The sequence below is a fragment of the Vipera ursinii genome (assembly GCF_947247035.1).
Source record: "Vipera ursinii genome assembly, chromosome: 3".
NCBI classification, from domain to species: domain Eukaryota; kingdom Metazoa; phylum Chordata; class Lepidosauria; order Squamata; family Viperidae; genus Vipera; species Vipera ursinii.
The window spans coordinates 177,711,669-177,736,795 of NC_139516.1; the positions used below are offsets into that span (position 1 = coordinate 177,711,669).

At 35.6% G+C, this 25,127-nt stretch overlaps 2 protein-coding genes across 3 annotated transcripts in view; one reads left to right on the forward strand and one right to left on the reverse strand.

Annotated features, from left to right (window-relative positions):
• MTFR1 (mitochondrial fission regulator 1) overlaps positions 1-25,127 on the forward strand; it is a 200,036-nt gene that overhangs the window by 44,467 nt on the left and 130,442 nt on the right. The gene's annotated exons all lie outside the window — the stretch shown is intronic.
• Positions 1-25,127, reverse strand: part of PDE7A (phosphodiesterase 7A) — a 48,253-nt gene that overhangs the window by 21,436 nt on the left and 1,690 nt on the right. Inside the window, exons 2-5 of one of the 2 annotated variants that reach the window (XM_083361216.1) lie at positions 21,360-21,420; positions 10,616-10,699; positions 2,634-2,785; positions 1,705-1,768 (exon numbers count right to left, since the gene is read on the reverse strand). In XM_083361216.1, coding sequence (XP_083217342.1) covers positions 1,705-1,768; positions 2,634-2,785; positions 10,616-10,699; positions 21,360-21,420 — 361 coding nt within the window. The remainder of the gene's footprint in view (positions 1-1,704; positions 1,769-2,633; positions 2,786-10,615; positions 10,700-21,359; positions 21,421-25,127) is intronic. The other variant, XM_083361217.1, reaches the window with a different exon arrangement.

The following is a 25,127-nucleotide window of genomic DNA, read 5'->3' on the forward strand; positions in this document are numbered from 1 at the left end:
TTCACAATTTTTTTATCACTCACTGACAGAGAGAGAGAGAGAGAGAGAGAGAGAGAGAGAGAGAGATCATTTACACAGTGTCATTAGACATTTACAACTCTTCAGCAGGGAACAGAAAATGAGGTGTTTCCAAACAGCCTATAAATTAGTAACAAGTTTGTTAAGTGAATCTGGCTTTCCCATTGACTCTGCTTGTCAGAAAGTGGCAAAAGGTGATCACATGACCCCCAGGATACTGCAACTATCATAAATAAGAGTCAGTTGCTAAGCGGCTGAATTTTGATCACATGATCGTGGGGAATGCTGCATCAGTTGTAAAATGTCATAAATCACACCTTTCAGTCCTACTGTAGCTTCGAAGGGTCCTAAATGAATGGTTGTTAAATCGAGAACTACTCGTAGCTGATAGTCTGGGTCACTAATATTGAACCAGGTGAGTTAGCAGTTAACTTGATGTAACACTGTTGTCCATTTAGCAAAATAAAATTAGGAAATATTAAAACAAATTAAGATTTTGCTGGAAAAATATTCTTCCCTATAATCTCAAGTATAATAAGGGAATTAGTCTAACTTACAAATGGTTACAAATCAAGAATTACCTTCCAAGGATGTAATTGGAAGTTGTTTCTGATTCCTCTCTCAATAGTTAGAGTATATTTACTCACTAACCACAAAACAGGCAGTCCCCTAGATATATTTGCTACTATTCTAAAATTATCTATTCCACTTTTTCAGAACTCACCCATCCCAATTTGTTTATTGGCTGAATTACTGGCTGATTACTTTAGCCAATGGGAATTTGAAGTCTACACATCTTAAAGTTGCCAAGTTTGAAAATCACTGATACAGAACATCCTGCATAAAGCAAACAATATATTTATACAAAATAGTTCATCTGTAAATCTAAATGCAAGCTTAACTTTCTGCCTTATCACATTCTGCACATGTCCTTAACACATGATTGCCTTAAAAAGTATGGGGTAAGAATTTTAAAAAGTGAAGGAACTGGCTGTTTTAAGTCTCTTGAGCCACAGATTTCTTACCATAAAATCCCTACAGAAATATCCTTCTGCTCATAAAGCTAAAGCATAGCTGGAGCTATGAACACACACTCTAGACCTCCCTTCAACTTAACAGCCTATAAAATTGTTTTATAAATGTTAAATTGAATATGCTTTTAAACTCCCTTGCCATTTCCCCATTATCCATATGAACATCTTTTCAGCAGCCATGGAGACAAGCATGTGTGCACACTCCCCTCATCAGCCCTGCATGTAAACTGAGAAATGCCAACATAGGTTTAAAGAGAAAACTTATTTCCAACTCTACAAGCACAATACTCAACTAATTACCAGATTTATTTATTTATTTATTTATTTATTTATTTATTCATTCATTCATTCATTCATTCATTCATTCATTCATTCATTCATTCATTTATTTATTTATTTGATTGATTTATATACCGCCCTTCTCCCGAAGGACTCAGGGCGGTGTACAGGGCAATAAAAATAAGAATACAGGATACAAGATTTAAAGTTAAATGATTGTGCCCAATGTAGTAAGTTACTAGATTTAATGTCTGAAAGTAGAATATTAGTCAATCTATTTTGGTAGCCCGACAATCTAAATAAGCTTATATACACATATAGCAATTGCTCAATTTTTAAAGCAGTATCTTCAAAGTAACAAATGGAATCTTACCGTTTGTTAGCCTGTCAAAAAGGAAGATATCAAAATTCCAGTTCCCAACTTTTTCTAGCATACACTGAAAACCAAAAGAAAAGAACATTTTATTTAGGAATAAAAACCATTTCTTTCCAAATACTACATATCTGAATCATCCTTGCTGCAATCTTATAAATCTATACAGATTCTGAAAAGAATAGTAGTCAGAACAGAAAAGCAACAATATTCCAGGTCTGAGACTACATCATTTTGACTTGAGAAATTCTAAAATCATATTTGTCACTAATGGATCAGAGGGGTTGCACTGCCTTCTTACATCAACAGCTTTCTCTCATACAAGCAAAACATCTCTCTCTTTTTTTTAACCTAAGTAGACCAATATTAAAATGATCAACTATTTCTAAAACAAAGCAGACTCATCTGAACCTTACTATGGACAAAGATTTTGCCCACTGCTTTCCATGTGCCACCTATAGTTAGATCTACTTCTATGTGGATACTTTTCTAGGCACAGCTAGAAGTAGAAGGTGCTGCTTCTCTGTTGCAGTGGCTATGGTTTGGAATAGTCTGACAGCAATCAGGCTGGCGATCCTTGCTGGTCTTCAGGAAAATATTTAAACATGATTTTCTGGACAGCTTTCTCCTAGGTTTATGCATTATGCATATTTTATTACATTGACTTGTTGTTAGTGTTGACTTTTACTTTTAGTTATGATTATTTTTTAATTATAGATTTTTTAAAAAAAATCTACAATATATATTATGTAAATTGATGAGTTGGCAAATTCCAGAGGGAGAAGATAAACGGAAATGTCACTTCTACAAGTCTGGAACAAATAGATGCATTACTAACTTTTAATAGAAATTATTTATTTACTTGCACGCCTTAAGAAAAATTACTATTTCTTTTAGAGCAAAGTTACAAGATAACTACTAAAACAAACCTTAGCTTGTCCATTGTAATCATCATCTAAAAAGTTTGAAGAATTTGGAAGAGTAATACCACGGAAGAAACGGGAAGATCTCAAGTACCGCTGGAAACTCAGTAACCTTCGGATATTTCTTGCAGACACAGAAACTTCAAATTCAGAATTTGCTAGATGGGAGGGAAATAGTGAGATTTAAGTTGTAAAGCCCTTTCCTAAAACTTCAAAAGCTGAATCTATAAAGGCAATATTTATTTACAGAAGAAAAGCCAAACATATATTCCCCCTCCCAAGATGTTATGGGCTATCATGTTCATCATTGCTGACCAGTGATCCCACTGACTGGGACTGATGAGAACTTGTGGATCAAAAGTTCTCATCTGGTGTTAACTATTTCAATTTTGTTCAGAGATCAGATAAGTCAGCTCAGAAAACCAAGAAAAAAACAATATAGATTACCGGTAGTGCTGAATATTTACGGTTTGACTGTAAAGGAACCTATTTATATCTAGGGAAAGGTAATTTTCTCTTCTTCAACATTCCCTTGCCAGCCCTCCAAAGTACATATGGATCAGATTTTCAGGAACTAATGTAAACAGCCTTTAACTCCCAATCCAATTAGCAAGTGTCAGGGACATGTCTTTCATGAGCAAATTTTACCTCATGGATTTTAAGGTGCAGCATTTAAATTCCAAAAAAGACAAAGCAAGAGAAAAAATTATTTAGATATCTAGATTATTTTATGCTATAATTGTTATTCAACTGTAATGATGCCATTAACATAAATGTATAAAAACCAATTTATTGCTTGAAATCTACTTCATGTCTCAAGCTGAATTCAATACTGTGATATATCAAGTCTTCTAGTTACTGGGTACAGTGAATGAATACATTCCAAGACTTTTAGCAGATAAACTATTGCTATTTAATTACTGTGAGTGGACTAATCGTAAACCTTATAAGAATAGATCAGGCTAAGTTCTGAAAATAAACTTATGGTTGACCATACAGTAACAAACATTAATGACATACTCGGCCAACAACCTTGAGAGTTTAGAATTTACATAATAAAACATATCTATAATCCTGTGTAATCTGGAAGTTTTATTATTTGCAAAGAGATTCAGGCACAGAAAACCCTTATTTCTAAAATATACATCTTGCATTTTCTATTTGTATTCCTATATTTATTCATGAGCTTTATACCCACTGCAGTCTCTGACACAAAAACATTTCTGAAACTAAGATCTTTAAGCTCTTTATTTTCAGATTTTACTAAAATACTTTAAGCCTATTTCGATACTTTTGCAACATAAAAGTCATAATACTCAATTTTTTCTGGTATTTTTTCAGACACTATGAGAAATAGGGCCATTTTCAGAAAAGCCCACTCTGTGGATCCTTCAACACTTTTAGGAACTAGTCATCCACAAAGCCATGATTTTACGTTGCCTGGACAAAATGTTAAATCATCACTTTGTAAATAAAACTTTGGGGGAAGGGGAAGGAAACTACAGGTAGCTCTCATTTAGTTATCACAATTGGAACTGGCAACTAAGTCATAAAATAATTGATAAGTGAAACAGTGGATGTGTTTATTAAATTTATGATACCGCACCTTTCGCTATCAAAAGCAACTTTATGATCTTACTTCAGCTTTCCTTTGCTTTACAGACCTGTGAAGGTCGCAAATGCAGAGTGGTCATAAAGTTAACTTTTTCACCACAATCATAACTGTGGATGACCACTGAATAAAAAAGTTGGTAAAGGAGGAATATCTGTATTACTTTTTAAGTTCTCTGCATTAAGTCTCATGCGAAATAATTTAACCCCATGACATAACTTCACATTTCAAAGCACATTCAATATGATTTAATGCATTATCCTATACTACAGTTAATTGTACTCAATCAGTTCTTTCAAAGAAAAGCAAAATAGAAATGAATACAAAATAAATGTAAAATTACCATTATTAAGAAAAATTGAGGTATTTTTCATCCAATATATCAAACTCCTACACCACAAAATAAATACACTCATCAAACACTGAATAGTGGCTTGGATATCAAAAGTACAATCCTGTAAATAAAGATATTAACTGTAAGCAAGACATGTATCTTCACAAGATAAGTTTGTATTCCTTTTCCAGTAGCACTTTAAAGACAAGTCCTAATACATCACAAAAAATGAAAAAAAATCACCTCTGTTTAAAGAAGCCCTAAACTGAATAAGGAGAAAGACAGTTTGTGCTTTTCGAATGTCTTTTTATTCTAGAACATGTTTTTAAAGGATCTACAGAAGAGAAGTGAAAATTCATGTTTCCAAACTAATAACAAAAATGGTTATGTTTCTGATCAAATTGACCAATTTTTCTCAGATTTCAAACTAGGAAAGAGAGGAAGAAAGTACATGATAGCAAGAAAAGAACACTGTTGACCAAATTGAAATATATCAATTAAAAGGAAAAGGAATACTAGAAAAAAAATAGATGTCTACGTAATGATTCTCAAAAAGTTTATTTTTGAAAATGGAAATCTCCTCTCCATACAGACAAAACTGTGCTCTAAAAATTTCACACATACTTGTCCATTACTATACAATAAACATTTCAGAAGTGAAAAGCACGCATTTGTTTTAGCATACTCAGGTGCATTTATTTATATATGTATCTATCATCTTTCTTCCAAGATTTGGGATCAGCTTATGAAAAGATAACTTGAATGGGAGGATTTTTGTGACTGAGGGTAGACGTAACCCTGGCTTTCCTCAAACCTGCTTCAACATCTTACCACTGCATTATATTGACTCCCCTTCCTTATAACCTTAGCAGTTCTTACAATACACTGGTATATCCATAAAACTGTTATCAGAGGGGAAAAAAGAAGTACCATGTTGAACACCATATCTAACCATCAACCCTTTACTCCCTCTGGCCCAATAATCTGCGAACAAGAAAGTAAAGTAAAAGCAGTGGAAGTATAATTTTATTCGAAGGACCCAAACCAGCTGGCCAGAATTTGAAGTACAAGAAACATGATATTATCTCCAAAGTTACTAACATATAATTCATATATAGATGAGTCTTTTGAGTTTGAGTTTGGGCAGGGGGGCCTGGCGTGCTATTGTCCATGTGGTTGTGAAGAGTTGGACACAACTTAAAAGAATGAATAACATTTTTTTCTTTAAATTCTGTAAGTAGCATTCAGATACTGGTATCAGTTCTTACATTATGACTTAGTATTACGTGTCAATTTCTAAGGCAGGCAGGCCATCCAAATGGCCAGGTTTACAAATTAGCTACATAAGAGTCATAGGTCTGATCAGAACAAGAGTTTTCAAACTTGCTAACACCAAATGAATGCACAATCCCTTTCAATTTCCTTTTCATTTCAAAACATCTGTAACAGAAGATTGTGGAATCTATGGATGGAGGTGAGATAGAGAGATGATAAGGGACATTTGAATTCCACTAAAAATTGTCCATCTGTGAGCTCAGATCACAAGTGGATTAAGACTCTATTCTTCAAGCTTTTTATGGACAACTCTGGAACTAAAAAATAATAGTAAATTAAACTACAATAGAATCTAGTTTAAAACATTCTGGCTTTTTAACATTTAGAAACATTTTACAAAGAATATGGCATGACAGGTTTTATCTTTACATGAAGCACACAAAGCTTAAATAATGTATACATTCTGTAATAGTGTTAACTGAAAGTGCCAGTTTTCAATTAACATTCAGTTAACTACACCATGATAGTTTAACCTACCTAGACTATAATTTTATATGCATTTACATATTGAGAATTAATCCCACAAATATTAACAGGATTAATTTCTGATTATATGTATGTGTGTATGGATATGTAGATGTACATTTACTATTAAAGCGGAACAATTCAGAGATTAACAATAATGTGAAGCTAAGAGCAATATTTATCTTCACTAGATTTTTTTAAATCCTTGTCAAGTTACTGTTAAGGAGAAAGTACAGGGCACAAGAAAAACATTAGAATGTTTTGGCTTTATTTTAATATACTAGAAATAACTAAATTAGAAGTTTCAAACTTTTTGTTGGGATCACACCTTAAGTATGTGCCTATATAAGTATAGCTCTACACTACAGTTTTACTCCTTGTCAAGATTCTGAGGCAATTTTCAAAACTCAAGATATAACAATTTCATCTGAAAAGCACACACATTAAATTGTGCTATAATGCCAATATTTCTAAAATCCAATCTAACATAGAGTTATCAGAAACAAACTATGTACAAGTAGGTATGGATTCTGTCTGATAACAATTTCACATGTATATGGGTAGTGACTGAGAAAAGGCTATAGCAATGGAAGGAATCAGAACATGCTCTAACAAGTTACAATTATGGGGGATGTATATAGCTACTTTCCAAACAGTATTAATCTTTGAAATACTTAAAGTTCATCAATCACATATTCAAAAATTCTGTGTAAAGTGTCTATATTAGTCACATGACTTCATGTTATTTATTGCCCATTTTAATCCAACCTAAAAGATACAGCGAAAATATAAAACCAATAGAATTATACTCCAGGTAGAAAGCTCATGAGTATATGTTAGTCCAAATATCATTATCTCTCGTCTTGTTAACTAACATTTCTAGGACTGAGATTTATTTATCTTTGTTAATAGAGCAATCAGCTACAGATACTTCCTACATTTAAATGTGTTATCACAGCAATATTCTTGCCAAACAAGAACATATGAATAAACTTATTTTTTTCCATCTTAACAATAAACTAGAAATGTAAGGATGAATGACTTAATATACTGTCCTGTGGTTATCATTCACAAGATCAATCGACAATGGTACAGCACATACTTTTCCCATAGGACTCTAAATTTAACCCCAAACTCTCAAGGCAGGAATAAGAAAGATTATCTGAAACAGAAAAATTGTATCAATCTGCCTAGATGTAGACAATATCATGGTGGATTTTTTGAATCAATTTAATGAAGCTTCACATAACCAGTTAGCTCAGGGGTCAGCAACCTGAAACAGTGAAAGAGCCACTCGGAACCGGTTCCCTCACAAAAGGAAAAACTGGGAGCCGCAAAAAAATGTGTGCACATGCGCGCATGCGCAGAACAGGGTTTGACTGAAGAGTGGAGCCAAGGCAAGATATGCACCTACCCTGCATATTTGAATTGATTGGTTGAACTTTTTTAGTCCTACTTTTTTTTTGGACTGCACATAGCAGAGGACTGGGAGCCGCAGGTTGCAGACCTGTGAGTTAGCTAGAATAATTTTTACATTAATGCACTCAGTATAAGTAATTGGCAGCTTAGACCTTCCAACTTGGTACAGAAAATCCAGCAAATCTCACTCTCCATGATGCACTTCAATTGCATGATTTCCTTTTATTCCTTTTAGGGCTTTTTAACCTCTTTATTTCTAGTGTGAATAAAGGTTGTCTTTTAAACATTTCAGCTGTTATTCTCAAGCTAAAGAGTTATTAATGTCCATGTAAAACAGTGCAAATAGAAAAAATGGCTCTGAAAGTGGTTGCCCTCTAAACCAGAGTTCCCCAACTTTTCTGCATTTGCAGACTACCAGGTGAGGGGATGGTTCCGAGCGAGTGGTTGGTAAGCGTGCGTGCGCTCAGTTCCATTTGCACGAGTGGTGGGCATGTGCACTCAATACTCATGCAAATGAGAGTGCATGCACACTTGCTCACCCACTACTCACAGAAGTGGGAATGCGACCACCACTTCCATGGCCCAGTTCTGAACGGCTCATGGCCCAGTAGTATGCCACGGCCGTTGTTGCTTACGTCAAATAACCTCAATAATTGTTCATGTAGGGAATTAGGTTTGCCATTTCTTATTATTCATAATTTACAACTCTTGTTAAATTACTTGTTCTCCAGTATACATGAATATTAGCACAATTTAAAGGGAGGGAGGGAGGGAGGGAGGGAGGGAGGGAGGGAGGGAGGGAAGGAAGGAAGGAAGGAAGGAAGGAAGGAAGGAAGGAAGGAAGGAAGGAAGGAAGGAAGGAAGGAAGGAAGGAAGGAAGGAAATTCAACAGACAACTATTCCCTAAGCTCAGACTAAGATTCTCACCAGTGATAAAGTACCTGATCAAGGTAATTTGCTTTCAAAAAAATGATTTTAATGTTTTTCTATCAGGAGATATATCCTTTAATAGTAGTGAGCAGGCATTTTGAAGACGCTAGAGGGAAAACATAGTTCCAATTGCATACTCTTTTCCCATCTCTTTTTACTTGACAGCACATTAGGACTAGAAAAGAGGATGGATCAAAATGAGACACTAAATACCCATTTCAATCAATGATTCCAGCACAATCTTGGACGATTCTAACTATAGTAAGATGAATGCAGATAATGGTCACTCAATTTACCTGAATAAGAAAACTATGTCAAGCAACCTTATTAAGCCAGAATGTTAATTTAGTGCCTATGGCGTTAAAGATTGTGCCTTGTTGAAAGCTGGCAACTAAAGTTTCACAGTTCAAACAAAAAGAAAAAGGAAGCCATTGTTACTTCCTGCTTTTTTTCTAGTACCAGTGAATAGATGAAAGAATTGTATTCATGAAGAGCTTCAGCATATTTCTGAAAGCAACATACAAGTAGTCCTCAACTTATGACAACAATTGTGACCAGAATTTCTGCTAAGGTGATTGTTAAGTGAGTCACACCTGATTTTAAAACCTTTTTTGCCACAATTAAGTGATTCACTGCAGCTGTTAAATAAACTATGTTTTTGTTAAGCAAAACCAGCTTCACCAATAAATTTTGCTTTTAGAAGCTGGCTGGAGTGGCTGCAAATGGCAATCGTATAACCTCGAAACACTGCAACCACCATGAATAAATAACCAGTTGCCAAGCCCCCAAATTTTGATCATGTGACCATGGGGATACTGTGACAGTTGTTAAGTGTGAGCACTGGTTCTAATTCACTTTTTTGAATGCTGCTGTAACTTTGAACAGTCACTAAACAAGCGGTTGTAACTTGAGGGCAACCTAAACTGAGCATCTATGAAGTGTTTCAGAATTGAAACAGCTGAACTTAAAATACTTCTAAAATACTCAAAACATTCCACTTTGCATATAAATGAATTAAATAAAAATTCAAATCAAAATGTGGGGAAGTCATCCCATGGAAAAATATACAATAAAGCCAAAGTCTACCAGGAACATCAGAACTTCTTTACATAATATATATATGTAGCTGAAATATACGAATCTTCAGTGTTCTGTCAAGAAGCAGCTTTTCATCCAAGCATTTTAAACATTCATAGAAGATAGTATTTTAAAAATAGATATAATTACATCCAGTATGTCATGATTTCCTCAAGCCTATCATTTTGCAACTACAAAATGTACTATCTTTTAGTAGAATCTTATGAATTTTATCATTAAAATTTCAAGCCATGTCCACAGTGAAAACATTTGCACTTCTACCTTATCATCATGGCTATCTAAACAGGCAAAGATTGGTTATCCTTTGCCATCAGAGTCTTTAATTCTTAAAGTCTGGGAGAGTTAAGAGGAGTTTTACATTCCTATAGAATATTGTCTCTTTGCCAATGGAACGAGTAAATTTACGCAATAATGAGATTCTCTAATTATGCCCTAATATGTGAAGGTAGACAATTATGTCTTTTCAAAAGATCATTCAATTACTCTCTGCAGTTACTGCACTGCACTATCCCAGGAAAAGACATATTTGAATTTAAAAATCTGAAGACAACTGCTATGTTTTGTATCCTCATACACTCTTAAGTCTGAATTCATTGTGCTTTTTTAAAAAACTTCATATAATGTAGTTTAAGAAACAATACCGTAATATTCTACCTAAAGTATATTCATAATTTCTAAAATAGAAATTATTTCCATAAAAGAGAAATATTATTTAATAAAACCTGGTATGACTATATGCGCAGCAGCCAAACACAAATGGAATTCTTCATTACTATACTGCTATTAAATACTTACAGTGAAAAATACGGAAATCAATGTATGGATGAGAACCTCTTCTCTCTCTTTCAAATCCTGCCCGACTTCTTACTCGTACATCTCCTGGAAATAGGGTCAAGAGTGAAATATACCGTCGAAGAGCTACAGAGAAAAATGCAACTGAATACAGTTGCAAGGTGTAGACGTTCTGTGGATGTAGGGTAACAATAATACAAGGAACTGTCTCAGCACCTTTACCTTAGATGCAATTTCACAAGTTTGAAGTTTTGTTACAAATATTCAATTCCCTGCTTGTCATAAATTCCTTTCCTACCTTTTCATACACAATTCACTAGATATTTAAATTTAATATCATATACTAAATTTCCATAATGACAAAAATATATCTAAAGATATCAAAATTCTTTTTTCTCTTCAGTTTCAAATCATTTTTCTAAAAGATACCTGTTGATAGATTTTTAATATATACAATCCTACATTTATACCTTTCACAATTATAGTAATTGCCATTAAAATTTACTTATGTTTAGCTTGATTATATCAATCTTCCGTTAAAATATCAAAACGTATTATTAACATGAAAATTACTGCATGTATTTCCCCCTTCAGCAAAAAGAAACAACTTCTATAGTAATGTTATTACCGTATTTATACTGGCAAAACAATAAATATTTTGTCTTCCATTCAATCATGTCTCTTTTTCAAAAACTGCCTAGACAAGCCCCTGCAATTTTCTTAACAAACTTTTTCAGAAGCCGTTGCCACTGCCTCCTACCTAAGCTTGAGAAAAAACTGACTAACCCAAGGTCACCCAGCTGGCTTCATGCCAAAGATGGGACTAAAACTCACTGTCTCCCACTTTCTAGCTTGATGTCTTAACCACCTACATCACAGGTGTCAAACTCGCTGCGTCACGTGACGTGTTGCGACGTATCATGCCTTTTTTCACATTGCCAAAGCTGGGGTGGGCGCAACCTCCACATGATGCAACTGGCCCGTGGGCTGGCAGTTTAACACCCCTGACCTATATCAAAGGCTCTCAATCAGTATTAACCAATGCCTAGATTTTTTTTCAAATTATAGAAATACTTCTATATGCCAAAAGCTGATATTATACAAATTGTACTCAGAACTCAGATATATACTATTAATTATTTTATAACCTTTTTTCTCACTAGGTTCAAATTTTATATTATGATGAATTACATAGCCAGATGTTTAGACTGGATTTAGCATTTTTGTCCATCTATCAACTGTTTCCCAAGCACCTGGGACAGGCAGTTGTTTAATGATATTAAAGGTTCTGTTGCAGGATATAAGCTGTTCCAAATAGAAAGCTGCATTTGATATTTGACTGATGATGATTCTGTTGATTATTATCATTGATTGCTTTTCAAAATATTGTTGAAAGTCTTGTGTTATAATATATGTCACCTTTTGCAGAAAACAGTTATATGACATAATTGTGAGAGTTTTTCTTCTAAAACAATGAACTTATCTATAAACTAAAATAAATAAATAAATAAAATAAATAAAATAAACCTAATAAGGAATCCACTTATGGCTGTTAAAAATGCATAACCACTGAACTATAAGAAACGCTTTAGGTGAAAATAGAAGCAAGTTTGAAGAAAATCATGTTATCCTATGGTATTTTTATGCAATGAATAAAAAATGTATTCACATATAGGAGTTTTTCAGTTCTACTAACTCCTTCCTTCCTTCTACAGAAGCTACAAATAGAAATGGAAAGCTGTTAATTGTTTTACGAAGTTTTTTTTTTTTAGAAAAATCCTAACCAAAAAGAAGTGAAAGTCACTTTCAATGTAACTTTCACTGTAGCTAGCACTAAATCACAAGCAGCAATCACAATTTTCTCAGAATGAATCTATCAGGACCATTATTGTTCAAGTCAAGTCAAGCTATGTTTCTTTGGTTATATATTAAATGTTTACAGCCACCCAACTCACGACAAAGAGCCACCAGTTAGCTGAATGATGAAAAGACAGACCAAAGTCAAAGAAACAGAAAATGTAAGGAATTTATTTCTTCGTACCTCGAAATGAAATAATCCCTTGATCAATTGCCTTAGGAGTGCAGAACCAAAGCAGCTACAACCTGCCACTGGAAAGCAGCAGGGGGGAAATAAATCTGGCTGTTCCCATCAACCTAAAAAGCAGCAGTTGTTTCGATTTTGCAATTCTTAGTCTTAGTACTTCTACCATGCTTAGGAAAATAAACAGCATTGACTGCAACAGAGCATCTTATTTTAGAATGGCAGTTTGGGAAATTCAAATCCAATCCTGCATCTAAGTAGTCCCAACCACTTGCAGCAGTTGCATGTGAATGTGCCTAACCATTGTTATCTAACATTAAAAAAGCAAATCTCATTAAGCCTCAATATTATACTTCTTTCAACACAAAAATGAGGAAGTCAGAACTTTTATTTTAAATTATCCACAGCTTACTATCTAAATTCTAAACTGAGTTTACATTATGATTAATTGAAATATACCATGATTCACATACCATGATTTGAGATATAATTTCCATTCTTTCAAGTTTCTTCCCAACAATAGTTAAGATAAATAACACATTGTTATAATTTGTATAATTTCCTGAACCTTGGAATCATACACTGGAGGAGTGAGGCCAGGACAGCAGCTAAATTTATTACATTTACCGTATTTTCCAGCATATAAGATGACTGGGTGTATAAGACGACCCCCTACATTTCCTGTTAAATTATAGGGTTTGGGCTATACTCGCCGTATAAGACTACCCCTCTTCCAACGCACACCAAATAAAAATTAAAAAACATCAGATTTGATTTTAATATGGTAATTTTAATTCAAATGCTTATGACATGCAGGTGCTTAGTAGGAAAACTGTCACTTATAAACATAAGGCTGTTTGTCATCAAACATGTAAACATAAAACAGTGCAAGTGGATTAAACTCATAATAATAATAACAATAATAATAATAATAATAATAATAATAATAAGAAGAAGAAGAAGAAGAAGAAGAAGAAGAAGAAGAAGAAGAAGAAGAAGTAGTTGTTGTTGGAGGGGACCTTGGAGGTCATCTAGTCCAACCCCCTGCTAAGGCAGGAAACCCTATACCATTTCAGACAAATGGTTGTCCAGTCTCTTCTTAAAAACTTCCAGTGTTGGAGCATTCACCACTTCTGGAGGCAGGTTGTTCCACTGGTTAATTGTTCTAACTGTCAGGAAGTTTCTCCTTAGTACTAGGTTGCTTCTCTCCTTGATTAGTTTCCATTCATTACTTCTTGTCCTGCTTTCAGGTGCTTTGGAGAATAGCTTGACTCCCTCTTCTTTGTGGCAGCCCCTGATTCCAGCAACCATTCCCTATTTTCCTAATTCACTTTTTCACTTTTCCTAATTCACTCTAAAGCTTTCCCTGCGCAGAGCCTTAAGTAACACAAGCTGCCTGTAATTAGTGCAGGTTCACATCCCACCAGGCTCAAGGTTGACTCAGCTTTCCATCCTTCCAAGGTAGGTAAAATGAGGACCCAGATTGTTGGGAGCAATAAGCTGACTTTGTAATAATGCTGCTTGGGGGGAGGGTGAAAGCCCTAATAAACAGGCATATACACAGAATGAAGGCTATTGCTAAGCACATTGATTTGTGCTTTAAATTGTAAGCCACCCTGAGTTTTCGGAGAAGGGCAGGATATAAATGGGATTTTAAAAAAAAAAAAGACCAAATGGGAGATCCGCTCCAGGTTTTCCAGCCAGCCCGCCCAGTTCCTGAGTCAAATGTGTCCTTAGAGCTAAGCCGCTGCTCTGGCTGCTGCCTTCCCCACCTGCCTTTCAAGTTGGGATAGACTACAGCTGCTCTTCAACTTTAGAAGAAAAGACGCCCAGACCCCAGCCTGTAAAAAATCACAGACTGCAGCTTCTTCTCCAATTGGTCCTGCTTTCCCTGCGCAGACTAAATGGGAGATCCGCTCCAGGTTTTCCAGCCAGCCCTGTCCCTAAATTTTCAGCACCCGGTGTATAAGACGACCCCTGACTTTTGAGAAGATTTTCATGGGTTAAAAAGTAGTCTTATACGCCAGAAACTACGGTATATTTACATATAGTTAAAGCACAATTATGTATTAACTTTTCTCCAATAGGTTATAAATATTATTTGGTAACAACTTTCAGAAGTCTCTTACACACATCTAAGACTTTGGGAAGAGCACATGTAGCCCTGGGGCTCAAGTTATATTCATCTGGATGAATATAAATTCATCTATTAATAATAAAAATAATTTGAAATTTCAAGTCTTTAGGAATTTAAACTTTTTTTAATCCTTTCTTAGTTTTATAGGTAAAGGATTAATGTAGAATATAAGAATTTTTCTATGTATTTTAAGCTTTCAGAAAGCATTTGACCAAATAACAGAATAACAAGAGTTGGAAGGGACCTTGGAGGTTTTCTGCTCAAGCAGGAAACCCTATAAAATAAAAATGAGCAGAAAGCAGAAATGATTAAAGAATTATGCATTGCCCAATGTTTCAGTGAACATCTTCCTCAGGGGATATTAAACTTAACAAATGCAGAATAAAATCAGTGTGATATCAATGCCAACATAACATTCCTTTAAAAAAAGTTAGGCTCCATGTGAACAGAACAAACATTTCTTTTCAAAGGGATTCTTTGCAATTATGATGAATAGACAAGTACTTTAAAACCTTATCACTTTTATCTCCTTTTGATATACTGGTATTTTCAAAAGTTGCCTCTGTCCCTGAGAAAAAACATTCATCATAATGTCTTGGGCACCTTGCTTTATTTAACTGAATCAATAATAGTTCTATCAGTTTCAGACTTATTGCTATTTTTTCTCTAATTTAAATATTCCACATTCAAATACTGTACAAAATTATATCCAATAACTACTGTGGCCACATGCCAATAAAATGGACCCAGTTGCTAAAATGCATTCCTTTCCCCATTATGTAGGACGGAAGATTTATGCAAAATGCAGTGGGAGATTCTTGAATATAATCAGTCATTTGTATTCTATGCAGAACTAAAAAAAATTCAAGATCCATTCCTGGTTTTCACTCCTTGAATCCTTTCTGAGAAGAGATTATTGACTAAACAAAACCTTAATTTAGCAGCATTTTATAAATCATACTGGTTTTCTGCTGAAAACAGAGTAAGCAAGTTGCAATATCTCAAAACAGAGATAAAATGAAACAAAGAATGTTACTATCTTATGAAACTAACAATCCACTCTTTTGCCAGTTGCATGAATTGGGTATATTGGATGGAAAAATGAAATTATACCAATTGACTTTTCCAACATTGTCATAATTGTTTTGTCATCAATGCAGTATTATGTACACTGATTTAAGGTAGGAACTCATAACTCAGGATTTCAACAAAAACTCTATGTGGCCCAGATTAGCTAAACATCAATAGGCATAAATAACAACTATCTTGCTAATAAATAAGTAGAAAAATAAGAGCTCCTTACTTTACTTTTTCAGTAGTAGCTGAGAGTTCAGATTGACTCTCAACTCATATATATAAGTCTCACAGAGGAAAGTGTGATTCCATCCAAAGCCAAAGATAAAAACATCCCTTGTGGGGGGAAGGCAAATAATCGCAGCCAGTTAGGGTTCTGTCATGGTTGTCTACTTCTCTCATTCAGATCTAAACAGCCTCCAGAGGCCATTGACAGTTTCACAGCCCAAGGGTGAGATATACAAGTCGGTATCCTCAGCATACTGATGATACTGGACTCCAAACTGATTGGCAATGTCACCCAACAGGTTCATGTAGGTCAGGGGTGTCAAGCCAATCGCAACATGGGCCACATGGTGACGTATCAGGAGTTTTTTGCCAAAACAGTGCCAGGGTGGGCATGGCCTGCACAGGCGAGATGCAGCAAGTTTGACATGCCTGATGTAGGTGTTAAAAAGGGGGAATGAGAATCTTGAGGCACCATGTACTGAGGGGCTGTAGATGCAATCTCTCTCCCCACTGTCAATACCAATTAGGACTAATCACTAAAGGAGGCAAGCCACTGCAACAGCATTTCCAACTCCCAGCTTCTACAACCAGTCAAAAGGACATCAATGGTACTGAAAATAGCTGATATATCAAGAAGCACAAGGATGGACATACCATCCTCATCCCATCTTCACCAAAGGTCATCAAGAAGTGTGACCAATGCTGTTTCAGTGCTGTATCCTAGCCTGGAGTGGGTCCAAATAATCTGCTTTCTCCAAGCCCCTTTACAAGAACTATCCAACCACTTTTTCAGTAACCTACATTACAAAGCGAAGGTTAAGAAATTGGACAATAACTATCCAGAAGAAAAGAATCCAGCAATGGTCTCTTTAAAAAAGGCTGGACTACCTCTTTCTTCAAGCCAGAAGGATCATCCTCTCCTCAAAGATGGCAATACCACCACATGGACCCAACCAAATGACTCAGGACACTGGGCCTAGCAAATAAGTAACCAAATTTACAATTCAGTGAAAGTTGTCAACCTCACTGGGAGTCACAGAATCAATTTCAGTCCAGATAAAGCCATAAGGCTGTGCTTAGGCAACTCAATCAGATTTGCTCAGAGTCCAAATCTATGTGAATTTACCGACCAGGTAGCATGAATATTCAGTTCTATACCATTATTAAACTGGAATTTTACATGGATTCACATCTGATTTGTATCTTCCAAGTCTTCGCATTGAGAACAGTCTGTTGAATGTGACTCAACTGAAATCTGGAGGGCATGAGTGCAATCACCATGCCTCTGGCACTACTGACTATCTTTTATCTTACTCATTTTGGTTTGGGAGCTACATACTATAGTAGCACTGTTATTTTTTCTGAAGAATCAGAAGGTATCTTCTAACAATCATAATGTTAATTCTAAAAACCTGGGTTCAAAACTATTGCTTTTGGTTTTCATAATGGTCCCAGATAAATTGTATGATGTCTGTACTGAAACACTCAGATTTGGAAAATAGATAAGCTTACTAATGGTATAGAGCAGAGGTGTCAAACTCACAACGTCACGTGACGTGTTGCCAGCAATGGGGTGGGAGCGGTTTGGCTATGATGCATCCAGCCCATGGGCTAGCAGTTTGACACTCCTGGTATAGAGCTAGTTTCATTTTAAGTTTCACTTTCATGGAAGGATCAGGTGAACAAAGAGGAATGCCTCTAGATTTGTTGCCTTATCTAGCAAAGGGCTGGAAGTGCTTTTTAATAAATTAAGGCTTGTTAACTTAAATGAAACAATGAAAATAAATATTTTCTAGTGTTGCCAAATGCCAACAAATACCACAGAAGGAAATTAAAACAAGCAGGGAGGTTAGTAGCTGTGGTACAGCAACAAACAAGGATGAATGAAATTTGCCAAATTAGTCTGAACTTGTCTGTATAATAAACAAGAATAACTGTAAATACCAGAAAGGAAATCTAGAATTAATCTATTGTAATTATTTTTAAGGAATCATTTACTTTCAATTCCCATATGCAACAGGATTGCAATTCTTTTTTTATCTGGGGACATGGAGAAATTCTACTATGATTTACCAGGTACTAAAGTAGAATTCGCAGATACATCAGCCAACACCTACTGTCTGCTGATTGTCCAGTACTAACAACTGAGCTTACTTTAGAGTTCAGTGCTCTAAAAGCCACCAACACATTTCTGTAAAATTTATAACAGTGAATAACCTAAACAGAAGTTACTGTAAAGGATGCAACAAATAAATCACTTACGATGATGTATTTCTTATATCTGTGGAACTAATATGAATAATTCACAATAAAAATTCCTTCCACATCTTTTTCTCTGTTGCACTATTTCAAAATTGCTAGCACACAATAATATTTAGTTTACAACTTAAACTGAAACTCATTCCTATACAAATATTTATTCATGAGTCATTTCAACTATCTTTAAACATAACAAATTCTTAATCTTATATGTATTCAGCATTTGCTGTAATCTCTACATGTTCAACACAAGTATAACTACAAGAGCTAACCTTTAACACAGGTAAAGGACATTAAAAATAAATACAGGGAGTGCAGAATTATTAGGCAAATGAGTATTTTGACCACATCATCCTCTTTATGCATGTTGTCTTACTCCAAGCTGTATAGGCTCGAAAGCCTACTACCAATTAAGCATATTAGGTGATGTGCATCTCTGTAATGAGAAGGGGTGTGGTCTAATGACATCAACACCCTGTATCAGGTGTGCATAATTATTAGGCAACTTCCTTTCCTTTGGCAAAATGGGTCAAAAGAAGGACTTGACAGGCTCAGAAAAGTCAAAAATAGTGAGATATCTTGCAGAGGGATGCAGCACTCTTAAAATTGCAAAGCTTCTGAAGCGTGATCATCGAACAATCAAGCGTTTCATTCAAAATAGTCAACAGGGTCGCAAGAAGCGTGTGGAGAAACCAAGGCGCAAAATAACTGCCCATGAACTGAGAAAAGTCAAGCGTGCAGCTGCCAAGATGCCACTTGCCACCAGTTTGGCCATATTTCAGAGCTGCAACATCACTGGAGTGCCCAAAAGCACAAGGTGTGCAATACTCAGAGACATGGCCAAGGTAAGAAAGGCTGAAAGACGACCACCACTGAACAAGACACACAAGCTGAAACGTCAAGACTGGGCCAAGAAATATCTCAAGACTGATTTTTCTAAGGTTTTATGGACTGATGAAATGAGAGTGAGTCTTGATGGGCCAGATGGATGGGCCCGTGGCTGGATTGGTAAAGGGCAGAGAGCTCCAGTCCGACTCAGACGCCAGCAAGGTGGAGGTGGAGTACTGGTTTGGGCTGGTATCATCAAAGATGAGCTTGTGGGACCTTTTCGGGTTGAGGATGGAGTCAAGCTCAACTCCCAGTCCTACTGCCAGTTTCTGGAAGACACCTTCTTCAAGCAGTGGTACAGGAAGAAGTCTGCATCCTTCAAGAAAAACATGATTTTCATGCAGGACAATGCTCCATCACACGCGTCCAAGTACTCCACAGCGTGGCTGGCAAGAAAGGGTATAAAAGAAGGAAATCTAATGACATGGCCTCCTTGTTCACCTGATCTGAACCCCATTGAGAACCTGTGGTCCATCATCAAATGTGAGATTTACAAGGAGGGAAAACAGTACACCTCTCTGAACAGTGTCTGGGAGGCTGTGGTTGCTGCTGCACGCAATGTTGATGGTGAACAGATCAAAACACTGACAGAATCCATGGATGGCAGGCTTTTGAGTGTCCTTGCAAAGAAAGGTGGCTATATTGGTCACTGATTTGTTTTTGTTATGTTTTTGAATGTCAGAAATGTATATTTGTGAATGTTGAGATGTTATATTGGTTTCACTGGTAAAAATAAATAATTGAAATGGGTATATATTTGTTTTTTGTTAAGTTGCCTAATAATTATGCACAGTAATAGTCACCTGCACACACAGATATCCCCCTAAAATAGCTATAACTAAAAACAAACTAAAAACTACTTCCAAAAATATTCAGCTTTGATATTAATGAGTTTTTTGGGTTCATTGAGAACATGGTTGTTGTTCAATAATAAAATTAATCCTCAAAAATACAACTTGCCTAATAATTCTGCACTCCCTGTATATGTATACAATTTATACATAAATGTAAATGCATGGCACTTCAGTATCATATATTTAATATCTGGCATATTCTTTAGTACAGGGCTTTTCAACCAGTGGTACGGGTACCATCTGTGGTACATTGGCACCTGGCAGGTGGTACGCGACCATCCTAGAAAAGTGGTAGTGGAGGAGGGGAATGAGCTGAACCGGTGGAAGCACCACATAAGCCTGAGCTAAAGATGGCTGGAGCTGCAGGGCTGTCAGGGCTCAGCAAAAGCGCCAAGATCAGCGCTTCTTCAGAGCTGTCAGGGCTCGGTGGAAGCGTCAGGATCAGCGCCAGGCTACAGCTGGAGCTCAGCACTGATCCTGGCACTTCTGAGCCCAGAAAAAGTGCCAATTAGCTGGAATGTTACAGCATCTCCAGGGTCTTGTGTTTTACATTCAGTTGCTTGGCAACTGATTCATATTTATGATGGTCACAGTGTCCCAGGGTCATGTGAAGTGACCAAAACCTACTGCAACCATCCAGCAGACAGGCGGAATAAAAACCAAACACCCCCCCACCCCACCCCCGCTGCCAATCCTCAACAGAAATGCTCACAACAATGAAAACCTCGGACAGGAGGAAGAGCGCCACTGGGCAGGCAGGCAAGTGTCTTGCTTGTCTGTGGCTTGGGGGGCACTTTTTTCAGTGCCAATATAACTTTGAACAGTCACTAAGCAAACTGTTGTAAGTCGAGGACTACCTGTACTTCACTTTTTTCCTTTTTTTTTTTTTTTGGTCATCAAGTTTTTGACACCTTGCTAGGCAACTGGTGGTACTTGGGATGCTGCCATATCCTAAAAGTGGTACAATGGGTGAAAAGGTTGAAAAGCCCTGCTTTAGTAGTTCTCTTATATATTTGCATCTTCACTCCCATATTTTCTTCCCACTGAAATCTGAATTACAAGACAGCTCATATCTTCCTTTTTTGAAATCTTCAGATGTATTTTTAGTGTCTGACTCAACATAAAAATGGTAGCAAATTCAATGTAAATACTTAAGAAACATTTGAAAGCAATGGACCAAAAAGAAGCAATTAGTTATTAAAATGCATTCTGCATATTGTCTATTTGACAGAGAGAACTGATATCTCAATAAGCAACCACACTTACCTAACATGCGAATGTACAATGCAGTTTGATCAGAACTGTCATAGGAAATTGCTCCACGTCTCTGAAAATTAAAAATATATGTTAGTTCTACTTTTTAAAAGTGTCTTAATTTCTCATTTTATTTAAAGACCATTGTAAATTAATGCTTCAGTAAAGGACAAAAGTTCAAACTTCAATCATGTTTAATAAAACTAACCTGGGATGACATATTTTTCCTCACACTCCACTCATCTTAACTCTCTAAAATCAATTATAAAATGATGCTTCTTAGTTATAAAGCCAATGGCATATATTTTGGCTACATCCAATCATATTTTACAGTGAGCTTACTAGTCAATCTCTGCATAGAAAAAACAATTCACTCAAGGGATTTTAATTGCTAAACTTACTAAAACAGTTCCTATCCCTGACTAGAACTAGTTCTTCCTGTATCCCCTGACTCCCCCAATGGCTGGGTATTAGTAAAACTCTTCTCCTGTGATTATTATTCTAATAATAATTCAAGATTGGGAACCTCTATTTTAGGCAGTAAAACTAACTGCACCTTTTCCCAGTACAGTTGAAAAACAGTGGAATAGTAACAGTAATCCATAATGGGGATAAGAATAATAGATGGTAGATGTAAGGAAGGCCAACACTCCAGTATCAAATGTGAAGGAAGGTACTAGTAAACCATTTCTGCATTATTACCAAGAAAAGTGCATTAAAATGTGTAATATTAATTGAACATGAGTGCCAGATGATAGACACTTCCCAGTCAGAAAGCACCATTCTAATTATAACAGAAGAGTGTAGAACTTCCATGACCATGTAAAACTCATAAGAGTGTCTGATAATTGACAATGCCAGTATTGAAAAAAAGCTCACTTTCTTCTGAGGATATATACAATCAAAACAGGAAACTGAAGAAGACATGAAACTGAAAAGGCCTGACTAAACAGCAGTTGTATACAAAAGTTTAGACACTCTATCAAATTATGTATTTCAATAAATCCCTAAGCAAAATGAAGCTGACACAATCTATATATGGTACAAAGTGACAACATATTTATGCCATGTTTCTGTATATCTCATAAGAAGACAATAGTGAATATAGCAGGTGCAGAAGTTTAGAGACCCTTCAGTATTCTGCAATACTATGTAGTTTTCATCAACTCAAAAATCTCTACCATCAGAAAATGAAAATGGCTTTCTGAGGCAACAAGACGTACAGCTGCATATGCAGGTTTAAATCCAGATTTCCTGTCCACATTTTATAAACCATCAGCCACTTTAAAAGGAGTATTTAGATGATATAAGAAACAGGTTTTCTGATGGCCCCTGAAGAAAAAGGATGGATTGAATAAGATTTAAAGAACAAAAGATATAGTAACTAAACATTTTCACATATCCTGAAAAATTTAAGTCTCCATAACATTTGTTCAGGGATGTATAAAATATTTTGAGTTCAAAGTACTCTATTCAAATTCAAATCAGGCTGTTTCGAACTTATGGGTAGAGTTCCCTTGTTGTTTCAAGTTCAGAGCAAGTTGCTCATTAAAATACAATGAAACATAGAAGAGAAAAACAAAAGATAATTTATGTACCCATAGGTAAGACATCAATCAAAATGTCTTCAACTGAGTCAATATTACCATCTATTTATATTTTTATAAAATAACTTGGGTGTACTTTTTGTAAGGATGTTGATCCTTAGAATTTATTAACTAGAGAATTAATGGGCTTTCTAGAGGAGATTTTACCCTCTCATTTATGTTTTTGGTATTCTGTAAGGGAACAAATTAGTTAATGTTAATAATGTTAATACAGTGAGTAATACAACTGTTTTTTAAAGAAGTTGGATCTTGCTCACCATGATTTTGAATCATGGATTTTGGTTATATATTAGAGCTGTTAATGTTTAATTGTTGCATCTCATTTTCTAAATCTTCATTCTTAAATGCTGGTAGCAGTTATCCCCCTCCCCCCTGCTTCGGGCTACCTTTAAAGAGCTACCTTTGAAGAGCATTTGGAAGCTACAGGTGGTACAAAATGCAGCCGGACAGACAGTTCTAGGCAGCCCATGTAACCCTTAGCTGCTGCATAAGTTGCAGTCTGCTTTCATGTCCAATTCAGTGTGTTGCTTTATGACCTTAAAGCCCTTTATTGCATGAGTCCAGGGTACCTGAGCAACCCAATGGGATTGGCCCAGCCACTTGTTCCTGCAGGAGTATGCTGCAAACCTTGTCAGTCAAGGAATTCTGGCTGGCAGTGTCCAGGAGAAAGACCTTTTCTGCCAAGGCTCCCACCCTCTGGAACATCATGCCCCTCAAATTAAGATGTGCCCCCACTCTCTTGATCTTTCATAAGAACTTCAAAACCTGGCTCTGCCAACTGACCTGGGGCCCCAATAGGGGCATTCCATGTTGGAGGTGATTATTGGCCTAAGAAGATCACACTGCCACGTCATGGTATTCTGGGTTTTTAACTTATTTAGTCTCTTGTTTAATATTTAATGTTTTGTACCTTTGCTTTTATGATGTTTGTAAGCCACTCAGAGTCACCTGACAGTGACATGGATGGCATATAAATTTAATAAATAAAATAAGAACATCTAATCATAGATGTATTTACTGTCATCAAAAGACTTGTTAAGTCTTTCAGTATTTTCTGTGAATCGCTCTACTTAAAAGTTGCACTAATATAGTTGTAACTAAATATTGTATGAAACAACTTAGCATCCTAATATCTGGAATAAAATATGCTCTTTTATACATTCCATTATTAATAAGTTTATCAAAATGGTTTGTTCTTAAGAACAGTCCTTATGTATAAAAACAATCATATTTACTGAATACTGAGACCATAACTAATATTAAATATTCTTCAGTATAAATAATTGTGGAAAGAAAACATTAAATTAACTGTAAATTCCTTGTAAGAATTGTTTGCAAAAGAAATAGCAATGCCTACAATCATTTAATTTATAAGGTGTCAACAATTGTAAACAAAAGCTATCAATCTTCCTTTCAAAATTAATACCATTCTGCATAGCATTTTCTATTGATATCATAGCATATGATTTATAGAATAGCTAAACTACTAAGCAATAAACATACAAAGACCTTTTTCTTGTATGCATTTTCTGTACCCAAAGGATATAATTAACAGAACATGAATTCCACCGTCAGCCAACTTAATTATGTTAACTACTCAGGTAACCAAATGCATAAGAATCAATTGGAGGTAATTTCTACTGTTACATAAAAGTAGAACTTTGATCCAAAGTCCTTGCTTCAAATCAGGTTTTACTAAATCAGTTCAAATGTAAGCATATTTAATGTCTGAGATTAAAGGATATTATCGCCTAAAGTCCCAGCACTAATGCATTAATCTCAATTCAAGAATATCTGTGGGCTGGCTCAAAAACTGCAGCTGTTTTGTTATTGATGAATCCATCATCACACAAACAAAAGTCTACATGTTTAAAGAGCTATTTTCTATACACCAAACACCCCACATCTTCCCATCCTTGGATTTTGAGGATACATGGCAGGACTATTTCAGTCAGCACTCTTTCAATACACCATTGACATTAGATTCCACCTATGCTCCTCTGAATAATTTGCAATTCTGTATTTCACATAAATTTGGAGTCAATATAGTTTGCTTTTATCTGTGATATTTCTTTAGAACCAACCCTGATAAATTTAAGTTTGACTCTCTCTTCAAACTAATTTTTTATAATCCACATTCTGTAGCATATTTTGTTGTGCTATTAAACTAAGA